Source organism: Conger conger, chromosome 13, assembly GCF_963514075.1.
Source record: "Conger conger chromosome 13, fConCon1.1, whole genome shotgun sequence".
Taxonomy (NCBI): domain Eukaryota; kingdom Metazoa; phylum Chordata; class Actinopteri; order Anguilliformes; family Congridae; genus Conger; species Conger conger.
Window position 1 is genome coordinate 7,794,558 of NC_083772.1, and position 22,931 is coordinate 7,817,488.

General features: G+C 47.3%; 3 protein-coding genes across 3 annotated transcripts; 2 read left to right on the forward strand and 1 right to left on the reverse strand.

Annotated features, from left to right (window-relative positions):
• Nucleotides 1-347: 347 nt before the first annotated feature.
• dph1 (diphthamide biosynthesis 1) lies at nt 348-6,855 on the forward strand. Its single transcript, XM_061217508.1, has 12 exons — nt 348-481; nt 1,060-1,209; nt 1,619-1,682; nt 2,529-2,650; nt 2,876-3,030; nt 3,699-3,820; nt 4,381-4,449; nt 4,603-4,759; nt 5,213-5,313; nt 5,621-5,699; nt 6,091-6,225; nt 6,495-6,855. Exons 1-12 carry the CDS (start codon nt 433-435, stop codon nt 6,558-6,560), a joined length of 1,269 nt encoding a protein of 422 aa, XP_061073492.1. The 5' UTR covers nt 348-432; the 3' UTR covers nt 6,561-6,855.
• Nucleotides 6,856-7,591: 736 nt separating this feature from the next.
• Nucleotides 7,592-16,644, forward strand: tsr1 (TSR1 ribosome maturation factor). Its single transcript, XM_061216107.1, has 15 exons — nt 7,592-7,759; nt 8,640-8,743; nt 9,247-9,475; nt 9,960-10,094; nt 10,613-11,034; nt 11,631-11,781; nt 12,138-12,328; nt 13,009-13,211; nt 13,518-13,677; nt 13,807-13,917; nt 14,528-14,660; nt 15,059-15,175; nt 15,485-15,625; nt 15,720-15,794; nt 16,355-16,644. The coding sequence occupies exons 1-15, from the start codon at nt 7,642-7,644 to the stop codon at nt 16,522-16,524; spliced, it is 2,460 nt and encodes an 819-aa protein (XP_061072091.1). The 5' UTR covers nt 7,592-7,641; the 3' UTR covers nt 16,525-16,644.
• A 1,580-nt stretch (nt 16,645-18,224) lies between these two features.
• Nucleotides 18,225-22,931, reverse strand: nsrp1 (nuclear speckle splicing regulatory protein 1). The gene is made up of 7 exons (XM_061217556.1): nt 22,865-22,931; nt 21,684-21,771; nt 21,375-21,431; nt 21,026-21,154; nt 20,386-20,593; nt 19,517-19,619; nt 18,225-19,154 (listed from the first exon to the last, which is right to left on the reverse strand). The coding sequence occupies exons 1-7, from the start codon at nt 22,882-22,884 to the stop codon at nt 18,404-18,406; spliced, it is 1,356 nt and encodes a 451-aa protein (XP_061073540.1). The 5' UTR covers nt 22,885-22,931; the 3' UTR covers nt 18,225-18,403.

A 22,931-nucleotide genomic window follows, 5' to 3' on the forward strand; every position in this document is an offset into this window, starting at 1 on the left:
GGCTAACACGGTGATGCTGTGGACAGTTTATTGTGAAAAATGAAAGTGGTCTGACCTGGAGAGAATGACTGCACATGAAAGAAAATAAGTATTACTGGAGGAGGGTAAAGTCTGCAGCCTCTTGGTCCTGGAGGAGTGAAATACATAATACATAATACTAGTGTCTAGTAAAATACATAATTCCAGGTGTATTTTCTTTTTTACGACGAATTACCTGTTCTTTAAGTACATCGAGAAACATTGTGCAGTGTGCCTCAAGAACAAGTAATTCTTCCTGACTCTTGTTCTCATTGGTAAACTCGCCTCTCAACCCCGTTACACGGAGCAAGATGGTCCAGACAGTACGACTCATTCGAAACTCGATTACTCTAGACTTGCGTTCGATTACTGCTGCCTTTCTGCCAACCACATGTATTTATTTTTTATACAAAAATGGCGGACACTGAAGATACGCAGGTTGTTAAACCGAAGAAACGAGAAGGTATAGTCAGGCTATTACCTAGATTTTTTGTATGTCAGTCCATCGTGATATTTCGCTCAAAACTAGATGTTTACAATAATGTGTCAGTTGTCAGTACAACCCGATTTACAGTCGGGAGTCAGTCAGGGATGGACGTCAACGTTAGCTGGTTGCAGGCGATCTTAGGCATATGACGTTCATGTTGGCGACAAGCACCGGTGATTAGCACGAGATAAATGTTTTGGCCCAATGCATTATATTGTTTTAAAACGACTCGTATGTGCCCGACGTGTCCGCCCCGTTAAAATAAAAACTGAATGAGAAATCGCAATCGCTTTGTTAGCGAACTGCTGCGACTTTTGACATTCAGGCTGAATTTACGTTCACCAATCCATTCTTTCTTTCTTTTTTTGGTTAATTCGCTAGCTAAGTTACTGGCTATACTGATAAGGAAGGCGTGTTCTAAGAGGGACTCGGACGAAGATGCTTTGTTCCGAAACGATCAGTTCTCATTTTTTCCCTTGATGAAATACATTTGCCCCTTTGAATCTGCATTATTTCATAAATAACGGCAACATTGCTTTTGTGCTTGCCCTTAGGTCAAGGAGCCAGGAGAGTAGCCAACCAAATCCCAGATGAAATCCTGAATGACCCGCAGCTGCAGGACGCCATCCTTGCTTTACCTCAGAATTACAACTTTGAAATCCATAAGACAATTTGGCGAGTGAGGCAGGCCAAGGCGAAGAGAGGTCTGTACCGAATCAGAGCGTGGCTTACTTGTTTGTCACTAGTGTGTGTGCACGTGTGCATATCTGTGTGTGTATGTGCTTATGTGTGTGTCTGTGAGTGCATGCATGTGTGTGCACATGTGCTTGTGTATGTATCTGTTTGAGACGTGTATGCACATGTGCTATGAGTGTATGTGTCTAGATAGATAGATAGATAGATACTTTATTCATCCAGAGGGAAATTTTAGATTTATGTCTATAAATTTTAGTCTATGCATGCGTGTGCTCATGTGCATGTGTGCTTCTATGCAACTTGTGTACATGCGCATGCATGTGTGTGTGAGCATGTGTGTTTGATGGATGTATGTATGTGTGTGAAGTGTGTGTTTCAGCGTACTCTGCAAAAACAAGATGGGTTTTGTCTTTTTAGTGGCGCTACAGTTGCCAGAGGGTCTACAGATGTTTGCCTGTGTAATTGCTGACATCATTGAAAGGTTGGTACCTGTTCAATTCCAGTAGTTTTTCTTTTTTATTTGTACCACTTACCACGCCTCTACAGTTTATCCATAAGTTACTATAAAGGCTCAAAGTTTGAATAAAAATCACTGATATAGTGCCATCGGTGTGTGCACATGTAGCACTGCAGCCTTCTACAAATGTGCAACATGTTTTAAACATGAGGACACGTAGACGCTAATACAGCTGCAAGCAGTAATTCAACTGGATCAGTTTAAATACAAATGCTGAAATCGCAAATATGTGTTTTTCTGGTGCTTTGTTCACAGACACCCAGGCTGATTGGCTGTTAGTGTTCTGTTTTGTTCACAGATGCAGCTGATTGGGTGTTGGTGCTCTGTTAGGTTCACAGATGCAGCTGATTGGCTGTCAGTGCTCTGTTAGGTTCACAGATGCAGCTGATTGGCTGTCAGTGCTCTGTTAGGTTCACAGATGCAGCTGATTGGCTGTCAGTGCTCTGTTAGGTTCACAGATGCAGCTGATTGGCTGTCAGTGCTCTGTTAGGTTCACAGATGTAGCTGATTGGCTGTCAGTGCTCTGTTAGGTTCACAGATGCAGCTGATTGGCTGTCAGTGCTCTGTTAGGTTCACAGATGTAGCTGATTGGCTGTCAGTGCTCTGTTAGGTTCACAGATGCAGCTGATTGGCTGTCAGTGCTCTGTTAGGTTCACAGATGTAGCTGATTGGTTGTTGGTGCTCTGTTAGGTTCACAGATGCAGCTGATTGATTGTTGGTGCTCTGTTGGGTTCACAGATGCAGCTGATTGGTTGTTGGTGCTCTGTTAGGTTCACAGAGGCAGCTGATTGGGTGTTGGTGCTCTGTTAGGTTCACAGATGCAGACACTGTGGTGATGGGGGATGTGACATATGGAGCCTGCTGTGTGGATGACTTCACCGCCCGTGCCCTTGGGGCTGACTTATTGGTGCACTACGGCCACAGCTGCCTGAGTGAGTCACATGTTTAATCCACCCGTCTCCATCCATCTGTATCTCTCCAGTCTCTCAATCCCGCTGTATCTCTCTCTCTCCCATCTCTCTATCTCTCTGTATCACTCTCTCCCATCTCTCTATCCCTCTGTATCTCTCTCACCAGTATCTTCCCATCCCTCTGCAAATAAAATTCCAGAACCTGTTAATCAATGGCAGACCGGAATTGTTTGTGTTTGCCTGCAGTCCCCATCGACTCCACGGCAGGCATAAAGATGCTCTACGTGTTTGTGGACATCCAGTTGGACACGGCGCACTTCCTGGACACCGTGCAGTACAACTTCACCCCCGGACAGTCCCTGGCTCTTGTCAGCACCATTCAGTTTGTGGCAGCGTTGCAGGTTACTCCCAATCTCCCCTTATTTCTTCACTTCACACGTCCGTCTTCTCACCCGCATCTCCCCTGCATTGCTGAACGTTGGTTTCTATTCCTTCATCGCTGAATTAGAATAACCTGGCAGTGTCTGATGGGCTAATCGGTCAATGAGCTCTTTATCATGCTCTTTAAGCTTTCCTCTAGACCACAGGTGTCAAACTCCAGTCCTGGCGGGCCGCAGTGTCTGCTGGTTTTTGGGTTGTTCTCAGAACCTGTGGTGCATTTAAGTCATTGATTGGCTAAGGAATCGACACTCCTTGTTCTGGAGGCCTTAATTGACAGCTGATTGAAAGGAAACCTCAAAAACCAGCAGATACTGTGGCCCCTTAGGGATTCAGTTTGACACCCCTATCTAGACTGACAGTCTTCTAACGGTTCTGTCTCCACCATCCCTGATATAGACTTCATATGCATGTGCCTGGTTTTGAGTGTGTGTGTATAGCTCACTGCTTGCTGTGTGCTTGCACACATTTTTCCAATTGCCATCCATTGAGCTTATTGCTTGGCACTGTAATTGCCAAGCTCTCAAGTCTAAACGCACTGTTAAATATCAATGTTCAATCTATTTGACATCTCCTTCTCTTCTTGCTTCTTCTCTCATTCCCTCCTCTTTTCCCCTCATTTCTTGCCCAGTCTGTCAGTATTGCCCTGAAGCAGACGTTTGACGTGTTGATGCCTCAGTGTCGCCCCCTGTCTCCCGGGGAGATCCTGGGCTGCACCTCACCTCGGCTTGAAAGGCCCGTCGATGCCATCATGTGAGAGAACTGCTTTTTTTTTACTGGGGGAATTCAGTAAGCAAACGACCAGGATTTCTGTTGGTTCATTCCATTCCATTCCATTCCATTCCATTCCAGACATTAGTTATTTTGCTGATGCTTTTATCCAAATCATCTTAAAGACATACATTTGACATGGGTCGACATGGCTCAGGCAGTAAGAGCAGTCGTCTGGCAGTCGGAGGGATGCCGGTTCGATCCCCCGCCCGGGCTGTGTCGAAGTGTCCCTGAGCAAGACACCCAACCCCCAAATGCTCCTGACGAGCTGGTTGGCGCCTTGCATGGCAGCCAATCGCCGTTGGTGTGTGAGTGTGTGTATGAATGGGTGAATGACAAGCATCAATGGTACAGCGCTTTGGATAAAGGCGCTATATAAATGCCAACCATTTACCATTTGATTAGAACAGGACCTGACTACTACAAAATCTGGTTAAATTCTGACCTGTTACATTAAGTAGCACGGTGGAGAGGGAGGTACCATTGCTCCACCATGTACTCTATTTGCCTCTCACAGGATGGATGTATGTTTGTGTTTACAGTTACCTGGGTGATGGGCGGTTTCACCTAGAATCCATAATGATTGCCAATCCAGATGTACCTGCCTACAGGTACGACCATAGATGCAACAATCTAAAAAATCTACCTCAGTCCCAACTGATAAATTATCCAGCCAGCGATGTCCAAATCTGCATTGATTTCAGTGTTTTACCTGCATTTTTGCTCCACAGTGTGTGTGCTCATTAAGGTGTGTGTTTCCACAGGTATGACCCCTACAGTAAGATCTTCTCGCGAGAGTACTACGACCACAAATCCATGCGGGAGAGCCGACAGAAGTCCATCGAGCAAGCTCGATCAGGCCAGAGATGGGGCCTTATCCTGGGCACCCTTGGCCGGCAGGGCAGCCCCAAAGTCCTGGAGGTGAGGGGTGGGTGGCTTTAAAGGTACTTCTCCATGATCTTTTCTAAATGAAAGTATGTATTTTACAGAATGGCGCTGCAGGTGTATGATCTGTTGATGAATAAAATGTTTACCAGTGCCATTCCCAAAAACGTCACTACACTGATACCATTTTTCAAATGAGTATGGGCAATTACTGAAGACTAACAAGTGGAAATATCCCAGTTTTGTAACATACTGCAGGTGATTTCATTTAACTTTTCCCTGTGAAAAACATTGCAGTAATTTATCTCTGTTATCATGTGACAAGATATAAACAGTGTTTTTACAATGAAGTATAGTTTCTTAATCTCTGGTATTGGTAACCACGTACAGCTGATTTGGTGCCTATTGATTTAAAGACAAATTACGAATTAGCATTGTCCCTTTGGGATGATGTTGTTAATCTTAAGTCTTCACCCTCTCCCTGCCCAGCACCTGGAATCCAAGCTGAAGTCTTTAGGCAAGACTTTCACTAGAGTAATGCTGTCGGAAATCTTCCCCAGCAAACTAGATCTGCTGCCAGATGTTGACGTGTAAGTGCTTTCCTCTGTCTCTTTCTTCTACATTCTCCCAAATGTGCTGAGGTATGTGATTAACCTATCTTTAAAAAGAAAGACTTCCATGACCATAGCTTGAAAAACTAAATAATCAGGAAAAGTAAGAGCGCCAAGCTTCTTTTTTCACCATGAAGAAGACCTCAGGCTGCCTATCTCAATCAATCAAATTTTATTTATATAGCGTGTTATACAAAGCATTTATCACAACGACCTTGCGGGTCCCAGTCATGTACCTTAACCACTACGCTACAGGCCTCAAAAAACTGTTCTTCTTTCCTGGTAGGTGGGTACAGGTGGCGTGTCCGCGCCTCTCCATAGACTGGGGCCCGGCCTTCTCTAAGCCCCTGCTCTCCCCTTATGAGGTACATTTTGTTCTTCTTCTTGACCCTCTCAAGCACTTGTATATGTTTATCAAGTACAAACACACACTTATGTATGTGATGTGTGTTTGTACTTGATAAACATATATAAGTGCTTGCGTTCACACAGTTGTGACTACTGCCGCATTCAGAATAATTGCGGTCGAGCCCACAGTAGGCGTCTTTGCAGAAAATGTACAGAATGTAAGACGGTACGATGCAGGGCAAGTTTATTTATGCGTGTAACATGTCGGTGGCAGCTAAATCTATTGTGTACTTATTGTATCTGTTCGTTCATGCGTCATGGCTGAGTGAATTTATTTTAACTCGGTAACGCTGTGTCTCGCGTAGGAAATGCATTGCATGACCTAACATATCACTTCCTGTCTCCCAGGCTTCAGTGGCCCTCCAGCAGGTTCAGTGGCAAGAAGTGTATCCAATGGATTACTACGCCAAAGGGAGTCTGGGACCTTGGACTGTCAATCACCCTGATCACCAGCCATCTCGCACTGCCAAAAGACCAATCAGAGTGAGTGTGGGACCCTACAGTACATGTGCAGGGTGGTATTTCTTCTAACATAAAAGAGTGCGGTGTGTGTCCGCCTCTTACATCATGTCCACCAGTATAGAAGCTTCACTGTAAATTGGGAACTGAAAAAAGAGAGACATACAGTCAGAATTAGAGGAGGGGCATGTCTTGAATATATGTATGGAAGGTATGGAAAACTGAACAGTGCATTATGTAATATAGTATTGTTATTGTATAATTATTCTTATTTTCCTCTCTCTTCTCTGCAGAATTGTGTATCAGGCAAAGCTGCAGCTGGCAATCAGAGCACTCCCTGTGGCTGTCAGGCAGAATAACCAGAATGCTTCCATACTCCTGTGTCACTGACCCGCATCAGGAAATACATCCAGACATCACGCAAGAACCAGCTGGAAATCACGCACAATAATCAGGATATTCGTTCTAAATCTGATGAAACTATTTCATTCAAGTGCTTCATTTCCCCCTATTGTTCATTTGGTCACACTATTCAGGAACACTGATTTTTTTAAACGTGCCTCTGGACCTGACTTGCGTCAGAAACTTGAACAGTATCAATGTATAAATGTACATTTTTGTAAACATTTGTAATTAAAGAGCTGAACTGCCAAATCCGCTGGGACATATTCTTGTGAACATTCAGGGCTAATGTCCCTCCCCAAGGTCCCTGACTGCGAAGACAGTGAAACCAAGGGTGAAGCTTGTTGAAGAATTGGTCGCAAACGCTCAGAGCAAACACTACATTACATTACATTACATTAATGACATTTAGCAGACGCTCTTATCCAGAACGACGTACAGTTGATTACACTAAGCAGGAGACAATCCTCCCCTGGAGCAATGCAGGGTTAAGGACCTTGTGGGTCCCAGTCATGTACCTTAAGCACTATGCTACAGGCCGCCCAAACACATTTGAGGCCTAAGCGGAAAGTCTAGAATAAATTGATGCTTTTTTTTGGATGCACACAAAGGTTAATGGTTTGATGCCACAAGAAGTGCTTCAGAAGTGCTTGAACCATTGGTCTTGAAGCTCAACGCACAGGACTTGACGGTATACACTTGTTAATGAAAATATTTAATTAGCCACTCATGTTGCAGCAACTAAATGAATAAAAGCATGAGTTACTCATCTTCCAGTGGTTCCCTTTAAATGTGAGACAAATGTGATTTCATAATAGAAATACACATCAATGGCATTAATTGTAATCTAAACATTCGTGTGCTAAGATTCCCTGTCCCAGTATTGCTCAATCTAAGATTTCTACCTTGTAATGTATTTACCAGGGCCTAACTTAGAGAGACATGCGCAGTGGAGGCTGCTTACGTTTAATGTAGTGGTCTCGTTTTAAATCCCTCCTACTTCTACGGTAGTTCTCGCATGTTTGTCGCTCGTCGAAAATGGCTGGTGACGGAGAGCAACAGCGGGCACATCGGGCAGGGATTTATAAGCGGAAAAACAAGCAACACAAACATGGTAAACACCGGACAAAGGGAGAAATTGAGCGAGAGAATAAAGGTAAGTTCTGTCATAATTCGCGAAGTGGTTGGCGATCATGGGACGAAGGTTGGGGAACTGCATTTGTATTGCGTCCCGGACACGTGTTTGACCAGCTACGTTAGCTATTGCTACGTAAATGAGCATGTCTGAGAAGTCTTCGTGTGACGTGCACTATAACGTTTATAATTGTTGATGTGTGGACCATTTAATTGGAATTGGGGTTCAAGGCAAGCCTCTGTCCAATGCTTAGCCTGGTTTGAGTTTTGTATGTAACTACGTCATGGCTCAGTTGCTTCGTAACTATTGTAGCAATGTTCTTGCGTAGTTGTTTTGTCAAAATGCAAAAAAATAATTGTGCAAAACATTCCCTGTCGGCACATTCTGTCACTTCATGCAGGTGCCTCTTTACCTGAAATTTCGCTTGACATAGTGTGTGGACTGCAGGTCAGGGCGACGTAACTGGTAACACTCACTCTGACTAACAAAAAAAGAAGAAAATAAATCGTAGCTAGTGTGGATGCGGTGGCGTGAAACTCCTTGGACGTTTCAGGCATTTTTGAACCACTTCATTGGATATACGAGTTTCTTTTTGCCAAGTTCATTTGGAGCACATTTTCGTCACTTTCTCTGTCGAAAATATTGACTCTACTTACTTGATTTTTTCCAGCCACGTTTAAACATGACCCGATGTTGTTAAGTGCCCTGTGCATTAGCTCTGTGCTGTATGCCCTACCTGCAGTAATGTTGTTTAGTGCTCTGTGCATTAGCTCTGTGCTGTCTGCCCTGCCTGCAGTAATGTTGTTCGGTGCCCTGTGCATTAGCTCTGTGCTATATGTCCTACCTGCAGTAATGATGTTCAGTGCCCTGTACATTAGCTCTGTGCTGTATGACCCTCTAGGTCGTGTCTCAGTGATGGGTCTCACCAAGAAGCAGAGGAGGGAGCAGAAGAAGACTGACCGGAGGCACAAAGCCAATCAACTGCGACGTAACAAGAGAGATGCGGTGAGCAAGGATGCAGTGTGTGTGTGTGTGTGTGTGTGTGTGTGTGTGTGTGTGTGTGTGTGAATGAGAGTGTGTGTGTGTGTGTGAATGAGAGTGTGTGTGTGTGTGTGTGAATGAGAGTGTGTGTGTGTGTGTGTGTGTGTGTGTGTGTGTGTGTGTGTCTGTCTGGTACATATGACAGATGGTTGAGGTGGTAGTGGTTAAGATGACTGGGACCCACAAGGTCGGTGGTTTGATCCCCGATGTAGCCACAATAAGGTCCGCATAGCCGTTGGGCCCTTGAGCAAGGCCCTTAACCCTGCATTGCTCCAGGGGAGGACTGTCTCCTGCTTAGTGTAATCAACTGTACATCGCTCTGGATAAGAGTGTTAGCCAAATGCTATTAATTTATTGTAATGTAATATTCCTGTCTGTCCTCCTAGTTAAACGCCGTCTCTGGTTCTGGTGGCTGATCCCCTTTGTGTCACTTACGGCCGATCCATGTCTCCTCTCCTGGTCGCTAGGTGCTGACGCAGAAGCGCAGTCTGGGCAGCAGGGACGGGCCCCCCCACCTGGTGGCGGTGGTGGCCCTGCACGACGGGGTCGACGCGGAGTCGGTGACGCGGCTGCTGAAGGGGGAGGGAGCGGGCGGCCTCGTGCAGGAGAAGGCCGGCGTGACGGGGGTCCCCGACAGCTTCGGTCTGCTCGTGCCCCGGTTCAAACAGAGGTTCATCTTCGTCAACCCTGGCAAAGGTAACCTTATTAACACGTTTTTGCACGTGAATGTAACCGGACGGGACACCGCACTGCGGACCAGAAGCATTGCAGAAATAGCCCCCGTCCTCTCGTGTTTGTGCTTAATTACACTGTTGCCACCCACTGTTACATTACATTACATTACATGGCATTTAGCAGACGGTCTTATCCAGAGTGACGTACAATGAAGTGCAGATCGAACACAGGGACAAGTGTGAAGAGGACCCTAGAGGACAGTACGGTTCCGAGTCCTAGCCTGACCGTACAGATACAATTGGAACTCTTGAAGAATACATCAACTTACGAACTAGCATACCACGGTTGGCAGCTAGAATACCCCGAGTACAACAATACAATATTATATATTAGATTAGATTAGATGACATTTTTATAGTTTTTATTTTATTTTTTATTTTATTATAATTATTTTTTTTCTTCTTCCCCTGATGGTTGCTCATTTCTCTCCCTTTCCCATCCTAAGTGGACCTTCATTCCCTGTTGGACTTGGCCAAGGTGGCTGATAGCCTTCTGTTTGTGCTGGATAGCACAGTTGGATGGGACAGCTATGGAGATTACTGCCTGTCCTGCCTCTTCGCACAGGGGTTACCCAGCCATGGTGAGATTCTGACACACACACACACACACACACACACACACACACACACCCATGCTCTGTTAAAGAGGGTGGTGCAGAGGCTCTGAAAATATGCCCTGTGTGCCATTTTACCACAGACTGGAGTCATGCTAGGAAAAACCTTGCACAGCTGAGCTAATTACAACTGGACTGATCGCACGTTCACACAGTCAGCACTCTAGCATCTGTTACATGCGTTGTGTAATAAACTTGCATTAAGCTTTATTTCTATTGCTCTTTACATACAATATAAATCATGCTGCATAAATATCTTATCTCTTCCATCACCCAAGGGGTCAACAGAGCCTCTTTTTAGCCCTGAGTCAAACAATCATTCAATCAACCGGAGCAGTTGTCTGTCCCTCCTTCGGTTACCACATAATCAGGCGTATGAGAATAGTCACGGAGGAACGTTTGTGTCTGTTGACAGTTATCACTTCCGATACTGTGTCCACGCGGCCGTAACTTCGGCCTCTGCCGACTCTGTCTCTGTCTGCCAGTCCTGGTGTGCCAGGGCGTGTCGGCGCTGCCGGTGAAGAAGCAGGTGGAGTGTAAGCGCGCGCTGCAGCGCGTGACGGAGGCCCGTTTCCCCGGGGAGCGGCTCTGTGCCCTGGACACGGCGGAGGAGGCCGCCCTGCTGCTGCGCTGCCTGGGGGCGCAGAAGCAGAAGAGCCTGAAGTTCCGCTCGCGGCGCCCGCACCTGCTGGCCCAGCGGGCGGCCTACGTCCCCGACGCGGCCACGGGGACGGGCACGCTGCGCGTCTCGGGCTACGTGCGCGGGCGCCCCCTGCAGGTCAACAGGCTCGTGCACGTCGTCGGACACGGCGACTTCCAGCTCGCCCGGGTCGACGCGCCCCCCGACCCCCTGCCCCTCGTCTTTTCCACCCAGCCCAAGCGCGCGAGGGGCGACGTGGAGATGCAGGTGCGTCGGTCGCGGGTCATTATTTGTGCAAATTTGTGATGGCACTGGTTCATCTGAGAAATTGCACTTATGATGACTATATGTTTACAACAGCACTTTGACTTGTGGAAGAACCTATGCACTTGCTTTTAATCCAAAGCGATTTATGTCTGCCAAATGACTAAAATGTAAATGTAAATATAATTATATGAAATGGAAGTCGGAACAAAACCAGCTTCCGTGATATGAGGGGTTGTCGTGGTGGCCTGTAGCGTTGTGTTTAAGGTACATGACTGGGACACGCAAGGTCGGTGGTTCGACCCCCCCGGTGTAGCCCCAATAAGATCCCTTGAGCAAGGCCCTTAACCCTGCATTGCACCAGGGGAGGATTGTCTCCTGCTTAGTCTAATCAACTGTACGTCGCTCTGGATAAGAGCGTCTGTCAAATGCCATTAATGTAATGTAATGTAATGTAATGTAATGGGTATAGGTGAGCAAAATCAGCTGTTTGGTGGGACTTTTTGGAGGGCTGGGAGTCAAAAGACAATGCTCTTAAGAACATGGCCCGTGTCTTTAAGGTGTATAAAAGGTGTGCCTCTGTGTTCCCCTCCCTGCAGGGCGGTGATCAGGATGTGAACGACGCCACAGTCAAGGTCCTGATGGAAGCGGACCCCTCTCTCAGGGAGAGCCTGCAGATAGAGGCTGAAGTTGACCCCATGGAGGGAGAACAGACCTGGCCCACAGAGGCTGAGCTGCTCGAGGCTGAAGGTAAACCTGGGCCCGGAGTCTGGGTGAAACGATGGCACGCCCTGTTCCCGCTCTTATGTAGCGTGTTCGTCTGACTTGACTGCCAGCTTGACAAGGCTTCTGTCGGGAGATCTCAGACTGAGACAAACTTTACTTCTGTTTTTACTTATTTGAAATATTGCAACTTTGGTTTTTGATCTTTGCACACATGCATGTTGGAGTGGTTCAGATGAACCAGTGCTATCACAAATTTGTACATGTTGCTTCCATCTTTAACCGTATAGTATGGAAATGTTGAACTATTTAATGGTCACATTTGATCTGTTTTCAGCATAATTCACTTTCTTAAAATATTTCTTGTCGTCTGTCCAACTCAGAGGCCAGGCGGAATAAGAAGGTAATGAAGGTGCCCAAAGGGACTTCGAGCTACCAGGCTGCCTGGATCCTGGATGATGGAGAGGAGAACGGTGAATCGGATGGGGAAAGTGAGGATGATGATGATGAGGAGGATAATGTTGACACGATGATGGACGGGATGGAGGAAGAAGAGGAAGATGATGCTTCTCAGGTGAGTTCTAAATGCGTTGACTGAGCTGAAACCGAAATTGAGCTGAACGAGTTCAGTTTGCAGAAGCCCCCGATTAACCAGTACGGGGGGGTGTGAGCGATTCAACACTGGACCCAGCTCACTGAATCTGCTGACTGCTGAGCTCATCCAGACACGAGAGCCGCATCTTAACCTTATTCATTCCCACACACGCTGGCTTCATCAGGACATGAAAATAAGGTATCTTTATGCCCATTGCACAGGTCTGATACTGAGGGAAATGGACATGGTCAGATACCTATTTTTTTTTAGAATTCAAATACTTTTCTGAGCTCAGAGTTAACAGGTTTTCACAGCAAATTGTCCTGCGTTTAGACTTTGTTGCGGGTAGAAAATTACTTGCTAAGTAATAGCCTATAAATATCTGCAGCAGTTGTGCACTCGTGGAAAAGGTGTGCTTTATTGGACTGCAGAGTTCAATCGAGCACGGAAAAGTATTTGAATCCAAAATGATTGCGTACCAGGTGCTTTTATATCGAGCTAGAATGAGATCCATCGCCTTGATTTGTCCTACTATTGATTAAACTGGTGTGAATGCCTCCGTGGTCACAATTATCTTCTAAACAAACAGGCACATGAATGTGTTCATTATTCTGACTTGCCAAAAAGTGTCCAACATGTCGCCATTGTTTCTGTGCCAGGACGCAGGGTCTGGTGCTTCAGAGGAAGAGGAGGAGGAGGAGGAAGTGAGCTCCACTGGGCGTGGCCCGGCAGAGCAGCGATACGATGAAAATATGGACGAGGCGGAGGAGGAGGAGGAGCTGAGACGCTACCGCGAGGCACATGCCAACGACATGTTCCCTGATGAAGTGGACACGCCTATCGATGTACAGGCCAGGATCAGGTAGGAGTGGCTGGGGACCTTGGAGCACTGCTTTACTGCACGGCGACGGGCGTGGTGCTGCTTTACTGCACGGCGACGGGCGGAGCGCTGCTTTACTGCACGGCGACGGGCGGAGCGCTGCTTTACTGCACGGCGACGGGCGGAGCGCTGCTTTACTGCACGGCGACGGGCGGAGCGCTGCTTCACCGAGTTGCAACCCAAACTGTCTGGTTCTGGACAGGTGTTATTGGGCCCGGGTTAAAATGACAGGCGGTATATATCTGACACTGGCTCCATATCTCACTCGTAACCCCCCTCTCTTTCCAGGTTCCAGCGCTATCGGGGGCTGAAGAGTTTCCGCTCCTCGCCCTGGGACCCCCTGGAGAACCTCCCCCCTGACTACTCCCGCATCTTCCAGTTCCAGAACTTTGAGCGCAGCCGGCGGCGGGTCCTGGCCGAGGCCGCCCAGGAGGAAGAGGGGGCGATGGTGAGGGTTCGCGTGCGTCCGCCTGTGCCCCCCCCCCCCCCCACCCCCACCCCCACCCAGTGCAGCCCACGGTTTCCCCCACTGTCTGCTCTTCCCTGTTCGTAAGTCTCACCTTTCACCTTCACCCAGGTGGGCTGGTATGTGACGCTTCACATCGTGGACGTTCCCCCCTCTGTGATGGAGAGTTTTCAGGCTGGACGACCGCTGGTCCTGGTTTCCCTGCTGCCTCATGAACAGAAGGTACCGGAATGGAATGGAATGGATTGCTGGGATGTTTGCGCAATGAGTGTTGGCGTTCTTCTGTGGTTCAGTTCAGAAATGTGTTCTGGGGTAGAGGGGTCCACTGTTGTATGCTTTGACCCACCAGGGATGGGGGAGATTCTACCAAAACATTATCTTTACACGCAAACTATGTTTATGGCTTTTTCTACCAGTGTCTTTAACTAGCTCCCTAGCTCCCCCCTAATTGGCTGACTTCATAGCAACTAGATTAGACTCAATGTCTGGCACCAATAGTACATTCGACAGTCAAAGTCACTTCGATCACATTTCTTCCCCATTCTGACATTCGGTCTGAAAAACAGCTGAACCTCTTGACCATGTCTGCATGCTTTCATACGCTTAGGTACTGCCACATGATTGGCTGATTTAAATATTTGCATTAACCAGCTGGTGTACTGGTCTACGTCATAAAGTGAACAGTCTGTAATGGTGGGGAGGTGGTCGGTAATGGTGCGTAAATGGGCCTGATGTAACGTTCCTGATGTAACGCTCCTGATGTAACGTTCCTGATGTAACGCTCCTGATGTAACGTTCCTGATGTAACACTCCTGATGTAACGTTCCTCCAGATGTCGGTGATGCACATGCTGGTTCAGCGGCACCCGGCCATCACAGAGCCCATCAAGGCCAAAGAGGAGCTGGTGTTCCAGTGTGGCTTCCGCCGGTTTCGGGCCTGCCCCACTTTCTCCCAGCACACCTCCGGTACCAGTTCTAAAGTCCTTACCAGAAGCATTCCAATTAAAATGCATGCTTTATGTAAACTTGCTCTTAATGAGGAAATTAACCTCACATTTCTTCAATTGTCTATTTTCTTCTTCTTTTGGATGCATTTCTGATTGAATAGGGATATAGTTACACCCACCACTCTGTGATACTTGGGCTATGATTTGGTACATTTGGACATCTGGGTGTCACTCATGCAGACACATTCTAAATCTTAAAAACTGAGTGTTCATTGATTGTTGCATACAAAAGGCAACATTCCGTTGACACAACAGGCAACAAAGGGTAAATGTAAAATAAATGCGTAACCTAAATGCTGGCAGCTGTTGATGAGTGTAATGTATGAGTTACTCTGACCGTTCCCTCTCCCTCCCCAGCTGATAAGCACAAAATGGAGCGCTTCCTGACAGCGGGGACTCCCACAGTGGTGTCTGTGTACGCCCCCATCACCTTCCCCACGGCCGGCGTGCTCCTCTTCAAACAGAGGCCCGAAGGTGAGCACCTTCTGTCCAGTGTGTGTGAGTGAGGCAGGCAGGCAGGCACACGTTTGTGCATTAGTGCATTCTAAAGTGCTCGCCCCAAAACAAGATTTGAACCACTCGCCTCTCACTCATCCAAAGGCTTCAACGATGAACGCATAATCAATCGGCTAAAAGCGGAATCGCCCTTAGATTCAAGATAGCAAATTACGTTACCCTTCGCTGTGTGCTGTGTCGCCAGTGTAGTCACGGTAACCTGCTGCAAGGCCTTAGCTAGTGAGCACAGTGAGGTGCAGTCGAGCTGACGGGTTTCGGCTCTTGCAGGCGCGCAGGACCTGGTGGCCACCGGCTGCCTGCTGGGCTGTAACCCTCAGCGTGTGATCCTGAAGAGGGTCGTGCTGAGCGGACACCCCTTCAAGATCAACCGGCGCTCCGCCGTGGTCAGATACATGTTCTTCAACAGGGGTGAGTGCACCGCGTCCCCGTCTATTCATCCGTGCTGCAGCAGCCGCATGGGCACAGCCTGAATCTGACCCCTCTCCCCCTCTCCCCCCTGCAGAGGACATCCTGTGGTTCAAACCCGTGGAACTGCGCACCAAATGGGGGAAGAGAGGCCACATCAAGGAGGCTCTGGGTAAGAACAGCTTCATGCTGGAAACAACGGTGTATTTCTACGGCAGACTTTGCTCCAGAAATAATTTTTTTTTTTTCTAACACACAATTCAAAATTATATGAGCATGAGGACCATAAAACAAAGGGAGACTTTAAAGCTAGAGAGTGAGGCCTCATTCCCATAGTGCAGTGCGCCAATGTGTGAAAATAAAGGCCCCAACCTTTTTAAATGCAAATTTTTTTTTTTTTTTTTTTTTTTTAAAGGCAAACCAATGAGATTATATTCTGCATTACAGTTCTTGTCATTTTTTATCAAGTGGAGCTTACCTTTTATAGGTGATGGATAAATTTGTATGTACATATGCACATGTGAATACAAGCATATTTGCATTAACACTACACAATTATGACTAAAATGATAATCACGATAATTTTTCTCTATTGTGATCGTGATTATTTACTGATTGTTCTAAACAAAATAGTTTTTACACATGAACTTTTAAATCAACAGAGAATGTCTTTATGCATTCATCATGCTGAAATTTGGTGGCTTCTGAGGGATTTGTGCTTGTGTGTTTCAGGTACACATGGACACATGAAGTGTGTATTTGAAAATCAGCTGGGCTCTCAGGACACCGTGCTGATGAACCTGTACAAGCGAGTCTTTCCCTCCTGGACGTATGACCCCTACGTACCCCTGCCCTCTATCAGAGAGGGGGCTGGACGGGTGGAAGAGCTCAAAATGGAGTAGAGAGGAGAGGTGAAATGGACTTATGAGCAGAGGGGTGATGTTAGCGAAGAGTGAAACTATTTTCCACTAACACAAGGAAGTGCAGTAATCATATTTTAATTAAAATGTTCACATATGTCATGTCGTCTCACTTGATCCCCCTTCACGAAAAATCCAGTGGGCCTGTAAGTCAGAGTGATCGGGCCTGTCTGTGAACGGTTCTGGTCCTGGTCAAGCCTGCTCCCTTAACACAAACATCCTTCTGTGTATACAGGCTGCCCCGCGGACCGTTTACGTGAAAGCAACAGCTGTTAAATGTGGCCGATTATGTGCTTGCCTGCAGGTTGTCGTCATTTGAATTCTCACTGAACAGGTTCACAGCTCCTCCACTGTAAATCCAGATCCATTTTCCCCAGTTTGTAAAGGCAGGAGATCAGAGGCTGTGTGCTACAGGTTGTGACGGGGGGGGAAAGGGGGTTGCTGCACAGCTCCACTAAGGGCCTGCTCCTATGGATGCACACACTTTAACGGCGTGTTTCCGGGAATAGTGTCCACGAGAAAAGGGCTTGATATAATATAAAATAAATATATTGTAAGTGAAATGGGACCAGACTTGTGATGTCACCCAATATGTGACGCGTTCCCGAAAGCCGGACACAAAACCATGCTCTAGCTCACATGACGTGAGGAAGGGGAGACATCCACCACCTGAACACAACTTTGGGTAATTCCCTCAGTCTAAGTGATGTGGACTTGCCAAGAGGCCAGATTTAGAAGGTGCAAAAAGTCAGCACAAGAGCACTCACAAAAACACTTAACAATGAGACTGCACAAAGCCCTCATGGACTGGGGCCAGACAAAATGGGGTCATGCATGCTTGGGTCCTACAGGGAAATCTGATGGAGGGCAGGCAGTGATATGAACCTGTGAAAGAATTATAGAGGGGAGCTGGGGCTATATTGGATGGTAACCATCACAACTTGTGCAGGCAGACTGCAGGGACCTGGTCAGTGTTGTGCCTCAAAATGCTGCCGTGGGTGCAGAAACAAAACGTCAGGTCAAAGTTTCAGAAGCAAAATGGATGTTTGTGCGATTGCTGATTGCATAGAAGGTGGTTTGTGCTACAGCGGGTTTAAAAAAACCCAAAACACTTAAGTTATTATTATTATTAAGTCCAATCACACGCCATGTGATTAAAAAGTAAAATACTATAAAAGAGGAAATGCATTGGGCAAGAGGCAGGAATATACCCTGGACAGGTTGCCAGGGTATCGCAGAGCACACGCCATTCAATCACACACATGCCTACAGGCAGCTTGGAATCTCCAATTAGCCTCACCAGCATGTCCTTGGACTGTGAAATGGAACCGGAGTACTCGGAGGAAACCCACACGGACACGGGGAACACATGCAAACTCCACACAGAAAGAGCCTGGCTGGGATTTGAGCCTGGGACATTCTTGCTGTGGGGGTGACGGTGTTCGGTCGACACCAGAGTTGCAAATGTAGAGAAGCAGTTGGTATCTACACTACTCATCTGAACTCTAGTGTTCCAAGGAGAGAACCCCATCTCATACCCAATGAGACAGCCATTGAAACCCTCCTATCACTGGGCAGTGCCAATCATGTCACCCTCCATTGCTGCTGTGGACACTGGCATGGTCCTGATTCAATACAAGCGCATGGGACCCAAAATGCATTAACACAGGAGCACATACAAGAAGGTTCGAATCTCCAGCTTTATTTTATATTATTCTATGAGATCAAACCAAGGCATTATTGGAGATGTAGCCAACATGTGTAAGAAATGCTCGTAGAGCTATGTACACACACACACACGCTATGTACAGTAATGTGAACACCACTGGAGCGGATGTCAACATTGGTGAGTGCACGAATCTTAGTCCTCCTCCTTCTCGATGTAGGCCTTGGCCGTGGAGCGGGCGATCTGGCGGGACAGGAAGCGGTCTCTGGCCGAGCGCATCGTCTCGTCGCAGCTGCGCTTGGCGAACTTGCTGGGCTCAGAGGCGGCGCCCTCTTCTGGGGCCTCCTTGCTCTGCTCCTCGGGGGCTGGCTTCTCTTCAGCCGCCGTTGTCCCGCCTTCCTGTCTCTCCTCCTCCTTGCCCTTCTCCCTCTCTCGGTCTCTCTTTCCATCTTTCTCTCTTCCCCTCCTTTCCCCATCTTTGTCCCGGTCGTTTTTTCTGTCCCGGTCTCTCTCGTGGTCTCGGTCTCTCTCGTGGTCTCGGTCCCGGTCTCTCTCTCTATTCCGGTCTCTGTCCCCGTCCCTCTCCCTCCCGTGGTTCCGGTCTCTCGGTTTCTCCTCCTCTCTCCTGTCCTTCTGTCCATGCCTCTCCTCTCTCTTCCCCCTCTCTCGGCTCCGGTCCTCCTCGCGCTCCCTCTCCGGCCTCCGGCCGTGGTGTCCGCCCTCCTCCCCCCTGTCCTTGCGGCTCCTCTCTCGGCCCGCGTGCTCCTGCTCCTCCCTGTCGGAGGAGGGCGAGCGGTGCCTGTACTGCCGTTTGGAGTGGCCGCTCCGGGACGCCGGCGGCTCGTCCGCCTGCTGCCCGCTGTCTCCGTGAGAGGCCGCGTCCGCTTCGGCTTTGCAGGGCGGCGACGCCCGGGGGGACGTCCGTGTGTCCTCAGCGGCTGGCTCCCTGTATGGACACACAGGCAGTCATGGTCAGCCAGACGGTCACGGTCAGACTCCCAGGATTCACCAACAACGACACTGACTGACCATTTAGACAGACTAGCTGTAAAACAGCTGAGGAAAAAAAAAAACATCCTACGCATGTATCATTAATGTTAAGCTACACAACTGGGACCTGCAAGGTCGGTGGTGATTCCCACAGCCACAATAAGATCCACACAGCCGTTGAGCTGCAATGCTCCAGGGGAGGACTGTCTCCTGCTTAGTCTAATAAACTCTGTCGCTCTGGATAAGAGCGTCTGCCCAATGCCATTAATGTAATGTAATGTATCTGCATGACGGTATAATGTTCCTTGTCCTGCTCACCCGGGTCTGGAAGGTTCCGCAGGTCCGTCCTCTCCCACCGTCTGTTTCAGCAGGTGTCTATAGAAGCCGCTCAGATCCTTCTGCTTCTTCACGTCCATTGCAGCTGTGAAACCCACAGAGCATTATGTCACAAGAGCGCCGTTACGATCCGGTCTAGGGTCAGGCTGTGACAGGGCAGAGGGTAGGGGAGTGGGAATGACACGAACACTGCAGGCCAATGAGTGCCTCTCGTCCTGTCTGCCGAAACAAACCTAAATAAACCTTTGAAAGCTTAGTGGGCTCAACGCGGAGATCAGTGTAGCCAACCCCCAATGGAGATCAGGTCTGCTCCCAGGATCGCTTTCAAAAATAATCAAGGAAAAATAATAAAGCAACATAACAAACAGTGTCCTGGATGGATGCAATCCAGCTGGAAACCCTCTAAATGACCGGAGCCACTATACGGTGAGCAGAAGGACAAAGTCGAAGTCAGGGTGGGCAAACAAGTTCGAACACGAGTGATACACTGGAGCGAACAAACCAAAAAGGACTGGGCAGGAATCGGAGTCGTAAATGATGAAAATTTTAAAAGACAAGGCAATGGTCATACACAAAACCTAAGCTGTAAACAAATCAAAAGGGCTAAAGCGAGAGTCGAAAGTCAAACAAAAATACGGTCGTACACAAGACAAAGTAAACAATAATTCTCACACAAAGGTGTTCGCAGAGCAACTAGTGGCCTTTTCAAAGAAAATAACCGGAAACGGAAGTTGCCGTTTTTACTGGGATCCGTTTCATCAGACGATGCTCACCTGTGAAATGTTAAAAAGGGCATAGACGTGGTGAAAGTGGCCAATGAGACGCTCACCACCCCCCTCACCCCCCCTCACCTTCTGCAGCCGCCTCTCGCTTTAGCCTCTCTTCCTCTTCCTGTCTCTCCAGAAGCTTCTGCCTGTAGGCTGAGGTCACAAAGGCCTCTTTGTCCTTGAACTCCTCTCCCTCCATCTCTCTCTCTTTCTGTATCTTGCGTTCGTCCCTCCGCTCCTGTTCTTTCTTCCTCTCCTCGACTGCGCGCATTAGCTGGGCGATGTACTTGGGCTGCGGACGGGGGCCGCGCGCAGGAACGAACGCAAGAACGAACGCAGCGAGTCAGTTGTATGTCAAAATACATTCCATCAGTCAATGATTATTATACAAATGATTGTTCTACAATAACTTGCGTAGTCTGGTATTGTCTGCTAAATAACTGACAGGCCCCATTCCAAAAAAATTAATAAAACATGTTTACATTGAAAATACAGTAGGTAAACACTACCCACCCACATATCCACTCAAAATGTGTCAAGGTAAAGGATGTACCAAAACAGAGGTAAACTGAGGTGTAGTGAAATGCTGTGATGTATGTGTGTGGTGGCATTGCACAGGGTCAGAGTGAATTTGAGCGCTCTGCTCCAACAGCCCCTCTGGTACCCTGTGCTCTGGTACCCTGCCCTGCGGCACCCTGCCCTCTGGTGCCCTGCGCTCCTCTACCTTCTTGTTTTCAGCGCTCAGCAGCCGTTTGCTGCTCTCCTCCTTCTTCTTCTGCATGTCGTCATAAACGTTGTCGTACTCGTACACGCTGCTATCCTGCTCCAGCGCCTTCTGCATCTCCAGCCGGGTCTGAGGCAAAAAAGAGGGTTTCACAGGACTGCACACGCCGTCTACAGAACACTGCCTTTCCCTCTCTGTCTCACTCCATCCATCCCACTGGTATCCTCACACTGCACACGCCGTCTACAGAACACTGCTTTTCCCTCCCTCCCACCACTGTTCTCACACTGCACACACTTTCTACAGAACACTGCTTCTCCCTCTCTCCCTACATCCCTCCGCTGTTCACCTGCTTCATCATCCTCTTCTTCACCGCTTCCTTCTGCAAGCTTTCTCCAACGGATAGCTGGAAAAGAAGGGGGGGAAAAAAAGCACTGCATGTGAGAGCGCGTACACACACATACACACACAGAGTCTGAACATCAGATGAGTTACTGCAGCAGGCACTGCGTGTGTTCCATGCAATGTTTTACTACAGTAGCACTTATTAATAGTGCAACCCCACTGTACCCACCAATCTGCAAGTTTTCCATCATAAGACACAAAAATCTGAGCGATTTCGATTTCAAAAGTATGCACATCTTGTAACTGCTCATACCTCCTCATCTGAGTCATCACCGAACACAGAGGGCCTCTGCAGGACAGCTGTTTTGGAGCTGGCCTTTCGAGACAATATCAATCCGTACCTGGAAAAAGTATGCAAAATATGAATACTCCTTTAAACTGTTCCGGATAAAACCGGTTTAAAGTGCCAGTAAGACAGAGCTGACAAAACCAAAAAAGGCAGTGATTTTAAACAAAGACACCACAACTTGACATGTTTTGAGTCTGACAGCTCTACACATCTGTCGTTTCATTGTAAGTAAACTGTCACCATCTAACAAGCCACCAAGTAATCTTTGTAACGATCCATTATTACTTCAATACATATAATATCGTGTCTTCAGATATTTCAACGTTATTCACTGTTCTCTTAATATGATAACATAGCTGCCAACTTTCACGCTTTCGGCGTGAGACACACGCATTTGCCTGTTTTCACACGCACATGCAAATGCGTGTGTCTCACGCCGAAAGCGTGAGAGTTGGCAGCTATGCGATAATCTGAATTATCCAGTCTACCGCAATGGCTAATTATATTATTCATATTATTCATGTACATGCATTGGACACATAACTCACAGTCTCAAATACAACTGTGCTATACTCTATTTGCAATGAATATCTGAATTATCCAGTCTACCGCAATGGCTAATTATATTTTACATATTATTCATGTACATGCATTGGACACATAACTCACAGTCTCAAATACAACTGTTCTATACTCTATTTGCAATGAATACCTTCATACGGATTTAAAATCATATATATATAGTTATACTTAAGTTATTTTGCAACCCTGCTGCTCTAGTGGTGTTGTCGCTAACGTAGCTGCTAATTTTTACTCACCGCTTTGGCTGAGAAATTGACAAAGCCAATTAAAGTACCAGTATATTTCTAGTAACCAAGCAAAACTGTCACCACTAAGTTCATCTTTAGATAACGCCAGCTAGGCTAAATAACAAAACAACATAGCAAAGTTGTCATAAATTAGGCTAGCTAGCTAGCTGAGTTTGATGGTGGGAATACATTAAGCAATTTGGGAGGGGGGGACGACAAGTATAACGTTAGCCAACAAAACTAATTACGCATTGTCATTTTAACCACATAGATTGCGGTTTAAGAAAAATTAAATTGAAAATGCTTCCAAAATAACGAGTAGCTATGGCTACTTACTGCTTGCCCGGAGCCGCCATTTTCGTCTTCTTCTTCTTTGGGTTCAATTTAAAAGGGTGAGTGTGTA